At 40.1% G+C, this 19,681-nt stretch overlaps 2 protein-coding genes across 2 annotated transcripts; both read left to right on the forward strand.

Annotated features, from left to right (window-relative positions):
• Window positions 1-273: 273 nt before the first annotated feature.
• LOC121775891 lies at window positions 274-1,841 on the forward strand. The gene is made up of 2 exons (XM_042172973.1): window positions 274-955; window positions 1,588-1,841. Exons 1-2 carry the CDS (start codon window positions 301-303, stop codon window positions 1,623-1,625), a joined length of 693 nt encoding a protein of 230 aa, XP_042028907.1. The 5' UTR covers window positions 274-300; the 3' UTR covers window positions 1,626-1,841.
• Window positions 1,842-12,375: 10,534 nt separating this feature from the next.
• Window positions 12,376-16,830, forward strand: LOC121775864. The gene is made up of 9 exons (XM_042172941.1): window positions 12,376-12,843; window positions 13,717-13,902; window positions 13,973-14,059; window positions 14,155-14,278; window positions 14,366-15,560; window positions 15,621-15,786; window positions 15,858-16,022; window positions 16,089-16,241; window positions 16,324-16,830. Exons 1-9 carry the CDS (start codon window positions 12,493-12,495, stop codon window positions 16,507-16,509), a joined length of 2,613 nt encoding a protein of 870 aa, XP_042028875.1. The 5' UTR covers window positions 12,376-12,492; the 3' UTR covers window positions 16,510-16,830.
• The last annotated feature ends 2,851 nt before the right edge of the window (window positions 16,831-19,681 follow it).

Raw genomic sequence — 19,681 nt, forward strand, 5'->3', positions numbered from 1 at the left:
CCCCCTCCTCCAACGACCGAACCGGCCTTCGGAAAATGGCAGCAGGCTGACCATTGTGTATTCACATGGCTCACACAGAATGTGGAACAGAGGCTGGTGAGCCGATTAACCCAATATCCGACAGCCAGGGATATTTGGGTCAGCATCGAGGTCACTTACGCCAGCGGGAGTGACAAAATCCAAGTATACGATCTGTATGCAAAGGCAATTACATTAAAACAGAAGGAAGAGTCATTGGAGGAGATCTGGACCCAATTGAACGAGTTGTGGATCTCTATTGATCGGAAACACCCGAACCCAATGAAGTATGCAGAAGATATCGAAATATACAATACCGAGAAGCAAGAACAGAGATTGTTCCAATTACTTGTGGCTCTAAATAACAAGTATGAAAGCATCAAAAAGGAGATACTTAGGACAGAACCACTTCCCTCGGCTGAAGCGGCATACGCCATCCTCCGGCGAGAAGACGCCAGATCGAATGTGCTCCAGACGGAAAACTCCGGCGCACAGGGAGTCGGAGCTGGGCTAGCCGTGACTCACCAATGGCAAAACCACCGACCTCATCCCCAACGGAACGTCGGCGGCAGCAATGGTGGTGGATGGCACAAGAGGACCGATGAGGACAAGTCGAAACTCACCTGTTCCCATTGTGGGAAGAAGAAACACACACGGGAATCCTGCTTCGAGATCCATGGTTATCCGGAGTGGTGGCAAGAGAGAAAGACCAAACCACCGCCGATATCACTCCGGAACAGTGGGCACGCAGCGGCGGCAGTGGGAAAAGGAGAATCAGCCGCCTCCATCGGGAGCAACATGGGAGTCGCTAGCAACCGATGCGGCAACTCAGGGATGGAAGCTGCACCGTCCGGAGTGGCGACAGTGGCCAAGGGAGGAGGAGGAGTCGCTCAATCGGATGTGGGGGAGAAGGAAATGGAGGCGCCGAATTTGGGAGGTAATTTAGGGTTTGGGAATTTATTCCCAAGCCCCCATACTTCTGGACTTCCTAATTACGACCCCCCATACCCTGGAAAATCACTAATACAACCCCACATTTCCGAAAATACCAAACCGAGCCCTCACACTTGCGGACACCCTAATTGTGATCCCCCAGACCTTGGAAAATCACTAATACGCCCCCAAATTTCTGAAAATGACAAACCGGACCCCACAATGCAGAAACTTACTAAAAATGCCCCTAGAGTTGGTAAAAATTTCAAAACAGCCCCAATACCGTGTGAAAATCGATTTCAGATACTTGAACAGTTGCCTAAATCATATGCCTTGTCCGTCACATCCGAAATGAAAAATGATAAATGGATTTTTGACTGCGGAGCCACAGATACTATTACTTATGATATTTCTGATATATCTAATATGCATAGGGCACCAAAAAGTCATATCCAAACTGCTAGTGGAGAGTTTACAGCTGTTGAAGGAGCGGGAACAGTCAGAATTTCATCTGCTCTGACATTATCTAACTGCTTATATGTTCCTTCTATGTCACATAAACTCCTTTCAATCAGCCATGTGACGAAAGAATTAAACTGTACTCTACTAATGCAACCAAACTTCTGTTTATTACAGGATATCAGGACAGGGGAAATTATTGGACGTGGCACTGAGCGGGACGGGCTGTATTACGTCGACGAAATAACACAACAAGGAACCGCATTGCTGACTCATGGATCTACTGATCGGGAAGCCTGGCTCTGGCATAGACGTTTGGGACATCCTTCCACGGGTTATCTAAAAATCCTCTTTCCTAAATTCAGTCAAGATATGTATTGTGAAACTTGTATGTTAGCCAAGAGCCATAGACAGTCATATAAATCAAATAATACCCGTGTCGATTCCTGTTTTTCACTAGTCCATTCTGATGTGTGGGGCCCGTCTCCAACTGTGGGGGGACAAGGGTTCAAGTACTTTATTCTCTTTATAGATGATTGCACTCGTATGACCTGGGTTTACTTTATGAAACACAAAAGTGAAGTTTTTGAACACTTTAGTCACTTCTACACATTAGTTCAAACCCAATTTCAGAAAAACATAAAGATCCTTCGTTCCGACAATGGGGGGGGGTTTGTCAACTCAAAAATGAGAACCTTCTGTCATGATAAAGGCCTGGTCCATCAAACTACTTGCCCATACACACCAGAACAAAATGGGGTATCTGAAAGAAAGAACCGTACCCTCCTAGAAATGGCCCGAGCTATGCTTATTGAGTCTAACACCCCTAGACACTTCTGGCCTGAAGCTATAGCCGCATCCGTTTATTTGACCAACCGCCTACCCTCTAGTACTCTTGATCTGCAAACTCCTCTGCAAGTCCTCTCGACACTAGCCCACGTACCTTTACCGTTAACTCTCCAGCCTCGGGTATTCGGATGCTCAGTTTTTATCCATATTCCGAAACATGAGCGAACCAAACTTTCTCCGTGTGCTACAAAGTGTGTCTTCGTGGGTTATGGTAATTCACAAAAGGGATATAGGTGTTTTGATCCGAAAACTAATCGTATGTTCACTACAATGAACTGCGATTTCCTTGAAACAGAATATTTCTTCAATCACCTTAGTGGTCAGGGGGAGAGCAATAGTGACCCACTAAGCCGGTTACCAGCAGGTCTTCCAGCACTTTGTTCTCCAACAGTTCACCCAGAACAAGACTCTGCATATCCTGAAGAAATACAGCCCGCACCAAACAGTGACACCATCCAAGAAACTCCCCTACTGGTATCCGATGTAAGTGCCTCTGATATCTCTCCTGAAAATGATATTCATCTGCATGAGACTGACCCTGAGACAGATGTTGAGCCCGATTCGAACTCACAGTATGAATCAGAAGTTTGCGAATTATTGGAAGAACAGATTAATGAAGAACTTGGAGGATATAAACTACCACCGAGACCCAATAGAGGAGTCCCACCGAAGAGATATAGCCCTGAAATCGTCGGCAGGAAAGCCAAGTACTCTGTTGTGAATTTGGCCAAGGGTCACCTCTCAGAAATGGCGCACGCATTTGAGGTCGCCTTATATGAAGAAGAAGAAATCCCATATACTGTGCAAGAAGCTCTGAAACACAAACACTGGCGAGAGGCAATGTTGAAAGAAATGGGAGCCTTAGAAAGAAACGGTACATGGGAGAAATGCAGAATACCAGACGGAAAAAAGGCTGTTGGATGCAAGTGGGTGTTCACCATCAAGCGAAGGCCAGATGGATCTATAGAGAGATACAAAGCACGATTAGTCGCCAAAGGTTATACACAGACTTATGGAGTCGATTACGATGAGACCTTCTCACCCGTGGCGAAAATGAACACCATTCGAGTATTACTCTCAGTGGCTGCAAACCGGAACTGGCCACTTCACCAGTTTGACGTAACGAATGCATTTCTACACGGAGAACTGAAAAAAGAAGTGTACATGGAAGCACCCCCGGGATTCTCCGAGGGATTCGGAAAAGGAGAAGGGTGTCGGCTGAGGAAGACCCTCTATGGACTCAAACAATCACCAAGAGTTTGGTTTGGGAGGTTCAAAGAAGCCATGACCAAGTATGGATTCCAGCAGAGCAACTCGGATCATACTTTGTTCTTGAAAAAGAGGGAGGACAAAATCACATGCCTCATCATCTATGTAGACGACATGATCATCACTGGAAACGATACAGAAGAAATAGAAAGACTAAAAGGAAGCTTATTCCAAGAGTTCGAGATGAAAGACTTGGGGAACCTTAAATATTTCTTGGGGATCGAAGTACTGCGCTCTGAGGGAGGAATCTTCTTGAGACAGAAGAAGTATACCTTGGACATTCTAGCAGAGACGGGTTTAATTGACTGTAAACCCGCTGATACACCAATTCTGGTGAACCACGGGCTGCAGATCTCTGATGGAGCTGAGTTAGCAGATCAAGGCAAATACCAACGCCTAGTGGGGAAGCTCATCTATCTCTCTCATACAAGACCAGACATTGCTTATGCAGTCGGCGTAGTAAGCCAATTCATGCATCGACCACAGAAAAATCACTACGAAGCTGCATTGAGAATCGTGCGGTATCTCAAAGGAACGGCCGGACATGGGATAATGTTCAGAAAGAATGAACAACGAGGAATTTATGGGTTCACCGACGCTGATTGGGCAAGTAACCCAGTCGATCGAAAATCAACAGCCGGATACTTCACGTTTGTCGAAGGTAATCTAGTAACATGGAGGAGTAAGAAACAAAAGGTGGTGGCATTATCAAGTGCTGAAGCCGAATTCCGAGGGATAAGAAGTGGATTAATGGAAATCCTATGGCTTAGAAGATTGATGAATGAAATTGGGTTCACACAAGACAAGAGTCAACTGTACTGTGACAACAAGGCAGCAATTTGTATATCCGAGAACCCGGTTCAGCACGATAGAACCAAACACGTTGAAGTCGACAGACACTTCATCAAGGAGAAGTTGGAAAGTGGAGTTGTGGAGCTACCGTTTGTCCGGTCCGAAGAACAGTTGACCGATATCCTCACCAAGGCAGTCAATTCAAAAGGCCTCACGAACGTACTTGGCAAGTTGCGCTTTGGAGATCCCACCACTCAACTTGAGGGGGAGTGTTAAGAAAGGAAAAGATACCAAAGAATAAATGCAGTTATGGACCATGATTATGCTCCGAGAATAGAATAGGAAAAAATTGATAATTGATTGTTAGATTGATACTTGATTGATCTTGTACCTTAATTACACTTGTATCATCCCTATATAATGAGGGAGCCTCAGCAGTAATAAAATCATCAAGCAATTATCGATCTATCTATTCTCTCTATTACCTCTTTCCCTCAAACTCCCCAAATATGCCTGATACACAATTCAAGAAGACTGGTTCGTTGTCAACTCGCAAACGCAAGAGGGAAAGCAATCGGGATTTGTCAATCACCACTCCTCCTCCTACGCAAGTGACATGGTCAAGAAAGAAGCAGCCGGAGGAGGTGCTGTGGTCGACGACTCCTTCATCATAGAGTCGAGATCTGTAATAATGGAGTGCTCATTTCAGTTGGAAGAAGCTCGGCTAGAAAGGAGTTCGGTAAGCTCGGCTTACCGAGCTGGAACTAGCCTGGAACTAGCCGAGAAGAAGAAGAAGGCAGAAGTCGGTAAGCTCAGCGGTAAAGAAGCTCGGTATGGAAGCTCGGTAAGGAAGCTCGGCGTTGAGCTGGAATGAGCCGAGAAGGAAGAGTTCGGTATTGAGCCGAAGAAGGAGTTCGGTCTTGAGCCGAGGAAGGAGTTCGGTCTTGAACCGAGAAGGTAGAAGCAACCTAGCCGAACTAGCCGTTGGAGCAGCAGTTAGTTAGCTGAGATGTAGCGGTTATTCTTCTTGCTTTCTTGATTCTTCTTGTAGTTAGTTAGTAGCAGTTGCTACGTGATTATGGAGCTTTAAATAGCTCACCGTGTATGTAGTTTAGAGTAGAGTTTAATCAATAAAGAGTTTTCCAGTTTTCTCTCCAAGATTATCATCTTCAATACTCAAAGTGTGAGTGTGTGTGTTTTCTGCATTGTGTGATCTCATACAACAGTGAGTGTGTGTGTGATCTTATTGAGTGTGTGAAAGCCTTGTGTGCGTAAATCCCAACAAGTGGCGCCGTCTGTGGGAAAGGGATATTGAAGCTGATTTGCAGAGGATCAAACGGTTTCAGAGATGGCAGCAAGGCTTGATGCAGAGAAGTTCACAGGCAAGAATGATTATGGCCTGTGGAAGATGAAGATGAAGGCGGTTTTAATTCAACAAGGCTTGGCGGCAGTTCTTGCAAAACCAGATGAGAAAGGAAAGGCTCCAGTGCTTGATGAAAAAGCTCAGGCAAAGATGGAGGAGATGCAGCTCAAGGCACATTCTGCAGTGATTCTGTGCCTTGGAGATAAGGTCTTGAGGGAAGTTCAAGAAGCCAAGACTGCGGTGGAGATCTTGGACAAGTTAGATGAAGTTTACTTGGCCAAATCCTTGGCTAACCGGCTGTATCTCAAGAAGAGGCTGTATGCCTATAGTTTTTCTGGAGATAGGTCCATCATTGAGCAGCTAGAGGAGTTCAACAAGATCATTGATGACCTGGGATCTGTTGATGTCAAGATCTCAGATGAGGATAAGGCCATTCTCACATTGAATGCCTTACCTAGCTCGTATGACCAGCTAAGTGATGCAATTATCTATGGAAGAGATAAACCTATCACCTATGCAGAAGTCTATTCAGCCTTGATGGCCAAAGAACTCCAGAAGACAGCCACCAGAGGCTCTGCAAGCTCCAATGTTCAAGCTGCAGAGGCCTTGAATGTGAAGAAGTTCAAGAAGCAGAACTTCAAGAAGAAGTTTGAGGGCCCTAAACCCTCAAGTTCAGATGCTCAGAAGGAAACCAGAGCTTGCTATTGGTGCAAGAAACCTGGACATTTGAAGAAAGATTGTCATGCATGGAAGAGAAAGATGGCCTCAGAGGGACACAATCAATCTGATTGTGTGGAGAGTGCTGATCCCCCGGCTCAACTCATGAATATCAGTGATAGTGGGGTCAGTCATAGGTGGATTATGGATTCGGGGTGCAGCTTCCATATGTGCCCCAATAGAAGCTGGTTTCATGATCTTCAAGAAGCATCGGGTACGGTTGTTCTTGGTAATAACCACATTTGTCAGATCAAAGGAATAGGGAAGGTAAAGCTAAGCCTACAAGATGGCTCTATAAAGATCCTAACTGGGGTGAGGTATATTCCAGAAGTAAAGAGGAACCTCATCTCATTGGGAATGCTGGAACAGAAAGGGTTCACCATATTGATGAGTCAAGGAAAATTGTTTGTGAAATCTGGAGATGCAGTGATGATGGAGGCTGACAGAGAGCATATTCTCTATTATCTGAAGGCTAGGGCTGTTGATGGAGAAAGCAATGCAGTGTCAGATGATTCCATAATGCTATGGCACAAGAGATTGGGCCACCCAGCCGAAGGAAGCTTGAAAGAACTCATCAAGAAGGGTCTGATCTCTGGAGATTTCAACAAGATGGACCCCTGTGAGCAATGTATACTTGGAAAGGCTAAGAAGGCACCCTATCCTACAGGTATTCACTCTTCTACAGCCCCTTTAGACTACATACATAGTGATCTTTGGGGGCCTTCACCGGTGTGTTCAATTGGTGGAGGAAAGTATTATCTAGCTATCATTGATGATTATACAAGAAAGTTGTGGGTATATATTCTTAAAGAAAAATCTGAAACACTCACAAAGTTCAAGATATGGTGTAAGGAGGTTGAGCTAGAGAAGGGTAGAAGTGTTAAATGCTTAAGGACAGACAATGGCCTAGAGTTCTTGTCTGCTGAATTTGATCTGTTTTGTAAAGAGAAGGGTATGAAGAGGCACCGGACTGTTCCTGGTAATCCTCAGCAAAATGGTGTTATGGAGAGGATGAATAGGACAATCCTAGAGAGGGTGAGGTGCCTACTTCTTGGGTCTGGTTTGAGCAGCAGATTCTGGGGTGAGGCTGTGTATACAGCAGCCTATCTCATCAATAAATGCCCATCTACTGCCCTGAAATCTGAAACTCCTGATTACATGTGGTATGGAGCTCACAGTGACTACTCAAAATACAAGGTGTTTGGGTGTGCAGCCTATGCTCATGCTAGGCAAAGTAAGCTTGAAGCTAGGGCTCTGAAATGTATCTTGCTGGGGTATCAGAGAGGTGTTAAGGGGTATAGGCTCTGGTGTATTGAGCCCGGTAAGCAGAAGGTCTTGGTGAGTAGGGATGTGGTGTTCTTGGAGGATCAGATGCCATTCCTGAAAGATAAGCCGGACTCCAATGAAGATGAGGGTGATTTCTTCAAGGTGGAGCCTGTGGGGGTTGGCCTAGGAGCAGGTGGAGTCATTGACTCGGGGAGTGAGTCTGATTCAGATAAAGAAGAGGCTCCAACTCAGGGCAACCAGGCTGGTGAGTCTATATCAGACTCTATCAGGGACTATCAGCTTGCAAGGGACAGAGTTAGAAGAGAAACAAGGCCACCAACAAAGTTCTCTGATGTTGTGTATTATGCTCTGTGTGCAGCTGAAGGTATTGATGGTGCAGATCCACTCACATATAAAGAAGCTATGCAGAGTAAAGATAGAGAAAGATGGATTGAAGCCATGAATGAGGAAATAGAGTCTTTACTCAAGAACAAAACATGGATTTTGATGGACAAATCCAAGCTGAATACAGATGGAAAGGAGAGGAAGCTGATCAGTTGCAAGTGGTTGTTTAAAAAGAAGGTAGAAACCACTGATAAAGACAGAATCAGGTTCAAGGCAAGGCTGGTGGCTAGAGGCTTTACACAGCAGGAGGGAATCGATTTCAATGAAGTGTTTGCACCTGTTGTGAAGCACACTTCGATTAGGATTCTATTGGCTGTGGTGAATCAGCTTGACTGGGAGCTACAACAGCTTGATGTGAAGACAGCCTTCCTCAATGGAGATCTAGAGGAAACTATCTTCATGGAACAGCCAGAGGGCTATGTGAAGATTGGAGAAGAAGGCAAGGTGTGCCTGTTACAGAAAAGTCTTTATGGACTTAAGCAAAGTCCTAGACAGTGGAATAAGAAGTTTGATGCACAGATGAAGAAGATTGGCTTCTCCAAGTCAGAATATGATGATTGCATCTACATCAAGAAGGCAGGCAAGACTCCCATTGCCTACCTATTACTCTATGTGGATGATATGCTACTTGCAGGGCCTTCTATGACAGAAATTCAGAAAGTTAAACAAGATCTGAAGTCAAGCTTTGAAATGAAGGATCTAGGAGAGTCAAGGAAGATCCTAGGCATACATATTCAGAGAGATAGAGGCTGCAAGAAGCTGTGGATGCTGCAAGCTGACTATATTGAGAAAGTTTTGCAGAGATTCAAAATGGAAAATGCAAAAGCTGCATCAACTCCTCTGTCCCAGAGTTTTAAGCTATCAAAGGAACAAGCCCCTAAAACTAAGCAAGAGGCTGGTGAGATGGAGGCTATCCCTTATGCTAGTGTGGTTGGAAGTGTTATGTACACTATGATTTGTACAAGACCAGATTTGGCTCATGCTATCTCAGTAACTAGCAGATACATGGCAGACCCGGGGAAGGAGCATTGGAATGCTCTTAAGTGGATATTGAGGTACATGAAGTCAACTAAGGACTGGGGGATTGTGTTCAATGGCTGGGAAGGTGAATCTGAGGAGGTTGTGCAGGGCTATTGTGATGCAGACTATGCTGCAAACCTGGACAACAGAAAGTCCCAAACAGGTTATCTTTTCACCATGTTTGGAACTGTAATCAGCTGGAAGTCAGGGTTGCAAAGTGTTGTTGCTCTCTCAACAACAGAATCAGAGTATATAGCTCTCACTGCAGCTGTACAGGAGAGTTTTTGGATTCAGGGAGTGATTTCTGACTTTGGTTTTGACCAAAAGACAATGGTGATTCATTGTGACAGCAGCTCAGCTATGTGCTTGGCTAAACATCCGGGTTTTCATGAAAGGAGCAAGCACATAGACATAAAGTTGCATTTCATTAGAGATGAGATTGAAAAGGGGAGAGTGAAGGTGATTAAGATTAACACCTTGCACAATCCGGCTGACATGCTAACAAAGTCTCTAGGTAGAGACAAGTTTGATCATTGCAAGAAATGGATCAATGTTTGTGCAAGAACTGAGATGAGCCCTCAGGTGGAGAATTGTAATAATGGAGTGCTCATTTCAGTTGGAAGAAGCTCGGCTAGAAAGGAGTTCGGTAAGCTCGGCTTACCGAGCTGGAACTAGCCTGGAACTAGCCGAGAAGAAGAAGAAGGCAGAAGTCGGTAAGCTCAGCGGTAAAGAAGCTCGGTATGGAAGCTCGGTAAGGAAGCTCGGCGTTGAGCTGGAATGAGCCGAGAAGGAAGAGTTCGGTATTGAGCCGAAGAAGGAGTTCGGTCTTGAGCCGAGGAAGGAGTTCGGTCTTGAACCGAGAAGGTAGAAGCAACCTAGCCGAACTAGCCGTTGGAGCAGCAGTTAGTTAGCTGAGATGTAGCGGTTATTCTTCTTGCTTTCTTGATTCTTCTTGTAGTTAGTTAGTAGCAGTTGCTACGTGATTATGGAGCTTTAAATAGCTCACCGTGTATGTAGTTTAGAGTAGAGTTTAATCAATAAAGAGTTTTCCAGTTTTCTCTCCAAGATTATCATCTTCAATACTCAAAGTGTGAGTGTGTGTGTTTTCTGCATTGTGTGATCTCATACAACAGTGAGTGTGTGTGTGATCTTATTGAGTGTGTGAAAGCCTTGTGTGCGTAAATCCCAACAAGATCAAAAGCTGACGATCAGTATGTCTCTCACTGGAGATCAGACGACATCATGGATGGCGAGATGGACATAGCCCCCCAGCCAGAAAACGGAAGCCCGGCCATTTCTGGCTCTGCTGAACCTGATGACCTCTGTATGGTGCTTGTACGGGAGTCGCAAGAATCCAGTGCTTCATGGACGCCTGACATGGATTATGAAGCCGAAATCTCTTACAACGAAACTGATAAAAAATCTCCCTCCGCCAAGATGAATGGTGAAGCGGCAGAGGAAGCTGCTGCCAAAGGTAAACAAGCCAATGGCAAGAAAACTGCAGCTAAACCTCCCTTGAGATCTCGAGTTCCCACTCCCAAACCGGATCCTTATTCGAGGACGAAGAAGATATCTTCAGCAAGTAGGCTACTGACTCAAAAGAGCAAGCTGCAGAGGGTATTGTAACCATACATTTGCATAAAATTATAGTACTTCTTTATTCTATACTATCTTGCTCAATTTTACGATCTCGTGCAGGAAGAGGAGGAGCGCAAGAGACTGGAAGACGCGCTGATCCAACGCCAGAAGAGAATCGCGGAAAGGTCAGCTGCCAGCGGCTTATCTCCTGCAGCATCCAAGAAGCTTCCAGTCGGAAGCAAATCAGCGCCTCCTAAGCTCGACAGGGTCAGATCTTCGTCTGCTGCCCGTGCCACGAAAAGCTAATTAAGTCAGCCTAAACTCACTGCAATATGATTGTGTGAGTTGAGTTGAGTTGAGCTGAACTGTTGTTGTATAGTCTTGGTCTTGGTTTTGCATATGCCATTTTTTTAGATTGTATATTCAATTTATTTATTTTCCTAATAGTGTGTATCTATTAAAATAAATTGGATTATATACTTGTGTTGTGTCACCACAAACTGAAGTTGACTGCTGGAAATTTCATGGTTTCTTTTCTTTCTCATTCAACTGGAAATTTCATGGTTTCTTTTCTTTCTCATTCAACTATCTGCATCTATTGGAGCATTCATGAGTTTCAAATTTGTCAGAATAAATTTATTTATCAAGTCCATATTAAATACTCCCATGGATTCCATGATTTAATGTAATTGAAAAAATAAAACATACAAATATTTCTTATTATATCCTCGTTAGCTCACCCCAAATTTAAGATTGCTAACTTTGTAGATCATTAAATCAGAGTTCAGATTTTTTTTCATGTAGTAAATATATATGAGAATTTATCAATTTAGAAAGCTCATGTATATACAATACTCCACTGTAGGGATGTGATCAATCGTTAACTAATTAGCAATCCAAAATTAAGATCAATTTTTAACCATTAGATTAGGAGATCTAGTTGTTGATATAATACAAGTGGATTATATTTTAAATTTAAATAATTATTAAATAAAATTAAAGGGTATTAATGTCAATTCTCTCTTATTAAAATTATTATAAAACTTTAAATTTACATAACTCTCTTGATTTAAATTACTTTTTCACAAAAAATATATCAAATTAAAGATAATTTTATAAGGATTATAACGAGATCTCAACTGCATATGTTCCGACGACATTCGGATAATGAAATTTGATGATTTTTATTTCAGTTTTCGTATATGTTATAAGCAGTTTTTTATCAACAAATACATCAAAAAATCTCAATATATTGCATGTAAAATCTCAATATAATGCATATAAAATCTCAATAAAACTGTGTTGATATTTTCGTGTACTTGTGTTGAAATACCCAGGTCATTGTGTTCATATTTGTAATACACTATGTTGATATAATAAACACGAAAATTATAATATGGTAACAGAATGACGATCTTACCCTTTTGTGATATTTTATCTGTTATTTATTGAAATTCGTAAGATTTAATCTTATCCACTCATTTTAAAATCTAAAGATGAAAATTTGGTCTTCATTTTGAATTATAATACTATAAGTACCACTACTAGATATAGATTAATAAAATATACTACTTACTTTAAAATACAAATCGTAGTATAATAATAATAATTATTATTATTAAATAGGAAACAAACTGCCCCTAAAAACCGCGAAAACAACGGTATTCGCGGCTTTGTTTGTTAAAAATAGACGTTAATGGCAATTCTCAGAGTTTGGCTCCCAATTTTTTTCCCCAGTGAGGAAAAAAACAATCGAAAAGGGAAGAACGCCCACTGGGGATTTATGAAGGGACAAACGACACTGGTCTGCGCGTTATCGAATTATGTGCATTTTTTGGGTTGAATCAAAATCTGTTCTGATGTTTTTCACGAGAATATTTATCGTTTCTCTCTTCACTGTTTATTCAAATAAATATTCTTTCGACCAATCCTCCGAGTTTTTGTCAAACCAAGGGGACCTCGCCAAACATTCTTTCGATCAATTCTCGGAGTTTTTGTCAAACCAAGGGGAGCTCACGAATTTCGCATTCGGCGCCTTCCTCAACAGGAGGCATGAATTTAGGGGTTTTTATGAGAGCTCGATAAAAGTTCTCATTGTTGTTGCTATGTCAGCTGGCGCCTTTTGTGTCGTCGCGCCTTTCATTTTTCGTAATAAGAAGCCTTCTGGATTTGAGGTTTGTTTTTCCTCCAATTTTCCAGTTTTTTTTAATCATTTGCTGGCGTTTCAACATTGATTGTGATGATCATCATTTTAGGGTTGTTTCTATGTGTTGGTTGATTTATGTTCTGAAATGAAACTTGCAAATTAAAAATGTGATTTTAGCATGAAAATTTGTGATTATAATCGTACTAGTATGATTTCCATGTAGTTTTTAGGGTATCGGATTTGAAACGAAATCATGTTTGTTTTTGTTAATTTGCAGGAATGTCAATTGAGAAGTTCAGTGTTGATTGATTTGTGGTTTCTGAAATGAAGCTAGCAAGTTAATAATATGAGTTTGGCATGAAAATTTGTGATCATCATCTTAGTATTATTTCCATGTAGTTTTTAACGCGTTGGAATTCAAAAGAAATCATGTTTGTTTTTGTTAATTTGCAGATATGTTAACTGAGAAGTTCAGTGTTGATTGATTTGTGGTTCTGAAAGTAAACTTGCAAGTTAAGAATATGATTTTAGCATAGAAATTTATGATCATCATCTTAGTACGGTTTCCATGTACTAAGGTATTAGAAGAAATCATGGTTGTTTTTGTTTCTCTCCACATATGTCAATTAAGAAGTTCAGCGTTGATTGATTTGTGGTTTTGGAAATGAAACTAGCAAATTAAGAATATGATTTTAGTATAGAAATTTGTGAACATCATCTTAGTATTGTTTCCATGTAGTTTTTAAAGGTATCAAAATTCAGAAGAAATCATGATTGTTTTTTATTCTTTCCACATATGTCAATTAAGAAGTTCAGTATTGATTGAATTGTGGTTTCTGAAATGAAGCTTGCAAATTAAGAACATGATTTTGACATGGAAATTTGTGGTGAAAAATGGCAGAAAAGTGAGGCTGAGACCAAAAAAGTTCCAAGCATAGTTACATCTAGAAATGTCAAGGTCAGGACTGTTCCGACGGTTGGAGTGGCTGGAAATTTTTCTCCCTTGAATGAGATTAGGAACAAAATTGCCTGCTTCAGAGATTTGCTCGATTTCTTACCTTGCTCCGGCTCTGCTACTCTGCTTGAGGTAGCCAAATCTTGCTGCTTTTTGCTTGATTCAAGTTTAAACTGATCCTTGTTGCATTGTCTTTACGTAGCTGTTAGTATTGACCCTTCATGATATTTTCCAACGCTATCCGAATATCAAACCGGCTTCAGAATTTCAGGATGCATGCACTCATGAGGTTACCTCTACTAGTCACAACTCTTGCAGTACTGCTATGATTTTATTGTGTGGCAAAAAGTGAAAATTGGTTGTGTTTGATGTGGTTGGGGGCAGGTTTTGAAGATCTTCTGTGATACTCTGCAATCACTTGGAAATCTATGGACAAAGGAGAAGTGGATGTTCAGTTGCAATTATGTTTCATCTATGAAATTGCAAAACTCCGAATTAGAGCATATTGGTATGTTGCATGTTGGGTACAAATTAGTACTTACATCGTTGATCTGTTCAAGTGGATAAAGATTTTTTTGGTTTTGTCACTTTGTAGCTGTGTTGATGCTCGAAGATATCATCAAGCTAGCTCGGGAGAGGTCATCTGATGAGATGGATGATGATGATGACAATATGAGTGACTACAGTCCTGCAGGAAATCTGTTTTCAAAGGTGCGGTCTGGCCCTTATTTTGATATCAGATCACCATGTTGTGGATCTCCAATGACTCCTACTTCAGTCCTTCAAGGAGCGTGGAGGTCTCCGACATCCTCTGAGGGGGAGCCGTGTTCACCCCCTATGCTCCTACCGGTTAGAGTTGGGAAACTAAGCCCCGTGAACATGAATCGTCTATCCTTCCATATGGTTCCTCGTGGAGCTGCTACTGCTCAAGATCCTCAATACATGATCCTAATGAATAGTTCGGAAAAGGAGTGTAGAGGGGATATTAGAGAGGGTGAGGCAATGGGGGAGATGGAAATGGTCGATATTCTTATTCATGATTCACAAAATGATGGTACAAAGATTTCTTCTCTTGTGAGAAGAAATGGAAGAAACTGGATTGGTGTTATTAATCAGCCAACTCCACAAATGGTGATGGGGCCTTGTTTGCCAACATTTCTTGAGTTGCCTTTTCCACCACCCTCACAGCCCATGTTGCTTCCCGAAAATGATCATGTTTTGACAGATCCAGTGCCTCTGCCACCGGCGTCATTTCCTCCTCCACCACCACCATTGCCACTCACTGCACCAAGCGGTATTGCAGTTGCACCCCCTCCACCGCCACCACCACCAACCCCACGGCCAATGGCCATGGTTAATTGTCCACCGCCGCCACCCCCTCCTCTTCCCACACACTCATCAACTGTTCCTCCTCCACCTCCTCCACCCATGATGACCGCATCAAAGGGAAATGGACCAGCTATGCCACCGCCTCCTCCTCCGCCCATTGGTTCATCAAAGGGGCAGCCACCACCGCCACCATTGGCGCCAAATGGAAAAAACAGTTCAGCCCCACCACCCCCTCCCGGGGCTGCAGGCCTTCGTCTGAAGAAAGCAGCCACCAGATTGAAGAGGTCTTCACAGATAGGCAATCTGTATCGAACTCTCAGAGGCAAAGTAGAAGGATTGGCTGTGCATGGGAAATCAGCAGGAAGAAAGGCTAAAGTCGGAGGAGGAGGAGAAGGAGGAGGGGGAGCCTCCGATGGAGGGAAACAAGGAATGGCCGATGCATTGGCTGAGATGACAAAAAGGTATTCACCAAATATATGATCACCATTCATTTCGTAAGTCTTGAAACATGATTACCTCAGGTCAACATACTTCGTACAAATTGAAGAAGATGTAAAGAACTATGAGTCAGTGATAAAGGAGTTGAAAACCTCCATCGGTTCTTTCCACACATCCGACATGGCTGAGCTCACCAAATTCCACAAACATGTCGAGTCCCACCTCGAGAAACTAACCGATGAAACTCAGGTCTGATTATACAAGTCCCTTCCTTGTTTTGATATCAATTCAGAATCAAGAATCAAAATAATTTATGACAGGTGCTAGCAAGATTTGAAGAGTTCCCCAGCAAGAAGCTGGAAGCTATAAGGATGTCTGCAGCTCTGCACCTAAAGTTAGATGGTATCGTCACCACTCTGCAGAACTGGCAACTAGTTGGGCCCGTTGGCAAACTCCTCGACAAAACTGAAGGCTACTTCAACAAGGTTAGTTTCATCAATTACTAGTTAAGATCCATTTTGTTCATTTCACTAACTAGCTGCCACATCCAGATCAAGGTGGAACTCGATGTACTTGAACGGACTAAAGACGAGGAGCTTAAGAGATTCCAAGCTCAGAAGATCACTTTTGATTTTGGGATCCTCGTACGCATCAAAGAACTGTTGGTTGATGTTTCTTCTGGCTGCATGGAGCTGGCTCTTACGGTCAGTTATTTCCAACACAAACTCATTGTTTTATACTACTATTCAATATATATATATGTATCCATGTGATTGATGCATGCAGGAGATGAGAGCATCCAAGACTAAAGAAGTGAAAGAACAGAAAAATGGAGGGAAGGGTGGATCAGCGAAGATCCTGTGGAGGGCCTTCCAGTTTGCATTCCGTGTCTACACGTTCGCCGGTGGGCACGACGACCGGGCCGACCAGCTCACCAAGGAAGTGGCACATGAAATCGAGACCGAACACTAGTCAAAGACTGCTCAGGACAATATACCCCATGTTCGTTCTGTCACATGAAAAGCCCCAAAAATTCACCCCAAAAATCAAGAAACAGAAAATATATACATACACATACTTATAATATATACTTAGATGAACACGTCTACCTAACAAATGTAGATATTTGAGACGTCTATTTATTGAACTTGCTGGGATTTCAAGTGTATATTGTTCAGTAAATTTTTTCGTGTAGAGTAGTAGCAATGAATTTGTGTTTGTGTGTGGAAGGTGAGCTTTGCATCACCACCATTTTAGAGGGAATTTTATTTATTTTTGGCTTGATTTGAGTTATTCATTTTGCATATATAGTCATCGCATGTTAATGATGTACTATGTTTTTGGCATAATATTAATGTTGGTTTGTAAAAACTAGTTTTGTTGGATTTGTTAAACTTTCAAATACAATCTGACGGTTGCTTATTAGTCTTAATTGTATCTCTATTTCATTTTGGTGTACCACTACCAATATTGTTATTAAGTCAATCCAATGATACTCCACTTAGGTAAATATAGTGTCTTGTAGTCAGATTATTAAACTAGTTAACATGCTTTTATTCATAGTTATATTATAGTAATAATACTATAACAAGCAAGTTCATGCGTCTATATTCGTTATAGCAATGGGAATATATTAGTGCCCTTGAATTTGAGGAAATAATGCTTATCTATTTTCTTAGGTATTAGTAATGTATAATCGATAAAAAATAATCCAACTTAATCAAATATTCGATTTTTTATGCGCATCACACATTTCTTGGGCAGCCTTATTTGTCTGAGTTGGAAGTTGTGTTTTTTAATAATTGTTTACTCAAAATTCAAAATCAAGAGCAGGTTGATTAGCTTTTCCACGTATAAATTAAGAAGTAACATCATTTTTGGTCCACGAACTTTGGCAAAGTATCATTTTAGGTCCGTTAACTTTGAAAATATCATTTTAGGTCCGTGAACTTTGAGTTAGTATCATTTGAGGTACCTTTTACTATTTCTAAGTTTTTTTGGACGAAAATACTCTCAATACCTTAAAGTTTATATTTTTAATAAATTTATCATATACTCATATTTTTTTTATAAATATCTTTACAATATATTTTGACAAATTTTCTAAATATAATTTAACCTTAAATATTACCACTTAAAAAATTAATTCTTCAATTTTTTATATTATTTTTTAAAATTGAATATAGAACTTTTCTTTAATAATAAAAAATTGAATAAAGATCTTTTCTTGAATGTCACAAAATTAAATGATAATATTGAAGGTCAAATTATATTTAGAAAATTTGTCAAAAATACATTGTAAAGATATTTATAAAAAGATATTTATTTAATTTTTTATTATTAAAGAAAAGTTCTTTATTCAATTTTAAAACAAATTAATATAAAAAAATTGAAGAAGTAATTTTACTTGCATGTCACAAAATTAAGTGATAATATTTAAGGTCAAATTATATTTAGAAAATTTGTCAAAAATATATTGTAAAGATATTTATTAAAAAATATGAGTATATGATAAATTTATTAAAAATATATACACTTTAAGGTATTGAGGGTATTTTCGTCCAAAAAAACTTGGAAATAGTAAAAAGTACCTCAAATGATACTAACTCAAAGTTCACTGACCTAAAATGATATTTTCAAAGTTCACGAACCTAAAATGATACTTTGTCAAAGTTCGAGGACCAAAAATGATGTTCCCTCTTAAATTAAATTAAGCAGCCGACCATATACACCTTATCAGGGGTGGGTAGGTACGGTATACCTTATCGAAACCACCATACCGCATACCTTACCGTAAATTCGGTATGCAAACAAATCATACTTTTACCTTACCAAAATTTTCGATATACCGAACTTCGGTATACCTTATTTTCGGTATGACCAATTTCCATACCGATGCAGTACCTCATTTTTGGTATACCGTACCAAAGTTCGGTATACCGTACTTTTGCGGTATACCTTACTTTCAACATCAATGAAAATAGATAATTTAGAATATTATTTATATTTTATTTCAAAAATATATATATTACATATATTTTATTCATAATTATATTTATATTTCACAATAAATTTTATAATTTAAAAAATATATAAAATATATTTTATACTATTAAATTTATATTTTACGGTAAATACCTTAATTTATGGTACATACCGAACTTCGGCATGAAGCGGTATACCGCGGTATCATTCCGTTACCTTACCGAAAGATTTCGGTAAGGTATTATACCGTACCGAAAATCACGGTATACCAAAAGTTCGGTATTTTCGATATTTTTTCGGTACGATAAGGCTGTATTTCGATATTTTTCCCCAGCCCTACACCTGATCAAGTAGTTATAGATAATTGGATATAGTCAATGGATCGTGCATTGGCAAAATCGCTTTTTAATTTATCCATCAAATTAATTAATATTATGATCCATCCCTTTTTGGCTTTTTAGCTGTTCACTTGGACATTTCTTCTTAACTTGAATTATTCCATCTTATCTAACCAGAACACTGCAGTGCCAGTTAGTAGGAATCTACGTACAATACACATATAACTTTTTAATTAATTTAAATAATAATTACAAAGGTTTAAACTACAAATATCTTAACTAGATAAGTTTAATTAATAAATATAGGTTATAGTATATAGTATTAAATTAATAAATCCATCCTAGAAACGAGGTTTAATTTGCATAAGTATAAAAACAAAATATGCAAGAATACATATTTTTATCATTATAAATATATATGAATTGTAGTATATAGGTCCTCTTATATTGCTTATAGCATCATATTCTAAAACTAGACTAATTCTCCACACTTAAATTTTGATACCAGTAGATGAGATTAAATCTCATGAATTTCAATAAATAGTAGACAAAATATCAACAAATGGGTAAGATCGTCATTCTGTTATCATAATTTTCGTAGTTTTTTTTATGTCAATATAGTGTGTTACAAATATCAACAAAATGATATGCGTATTTCAACACAAGTACACGAAAATATCAACACTGTTTTATTGAGATTTTACATGCATTATATTGATATTTTATGATGTCTTTTTTGATAAAAATCTGTTTATCAACATATACGAAAATTGAAATAAAAATTATCAAATTTCGTCATCCGAACATCGTCGGAACATATG

The sequence above is a fragment of the Salvia splendens genome, chromosome 18 (assembly GCF_004379255.2).
Source record: "Salvia splendens isolate huo1 chromosome 18, SspV2, whole genome shotgun sequence".
NCBI lineage: Eukaryota > Viridiplantae > Streptophyta > Magnoliopsida > Lamiales > Lamiaceae > Salvia > Salvia splendens.

Excerpts from the sequence above, each read along its gene's own strand:
- LOC121775891 (XM_042172973.1), top strand. The coding sequence starts at position 301 with ATGAAGTATGCAGAAGATATCGAAATATACAATACCGAGAAGCAAGAA. Across the intron at positions 956-1,587 it reads GGAGGCGCCGAATTTGGGAG|GATATCAGGACAGGGGAAAT; the intron begins GTAATTTAGGGT and ends TGTTTATTACAG.
- LOC121775864 (XM_042172941.1), top strand. The coding sequence starts at position 12,493 with ATGTGCATTTTTTGGGTTGAATCAAAATCTGTTCTGATGTTTTTCACG. Across the intron at positions 15,561-15,620 it reads TTGGCTGAGATGACAAAAAG|GTCAACATACTTCGTACAAA; the intron begins GTATTCACCAAA and ends TGATTACCTCAG. Across the intron at positions 16,023-16,088 it reads CTGAAGGCTACTTCAACAAG|ATCAAGGTGGAACTCGATGT; the intron begins GTTAGTTTCATC and ends TGCCACATCCAG.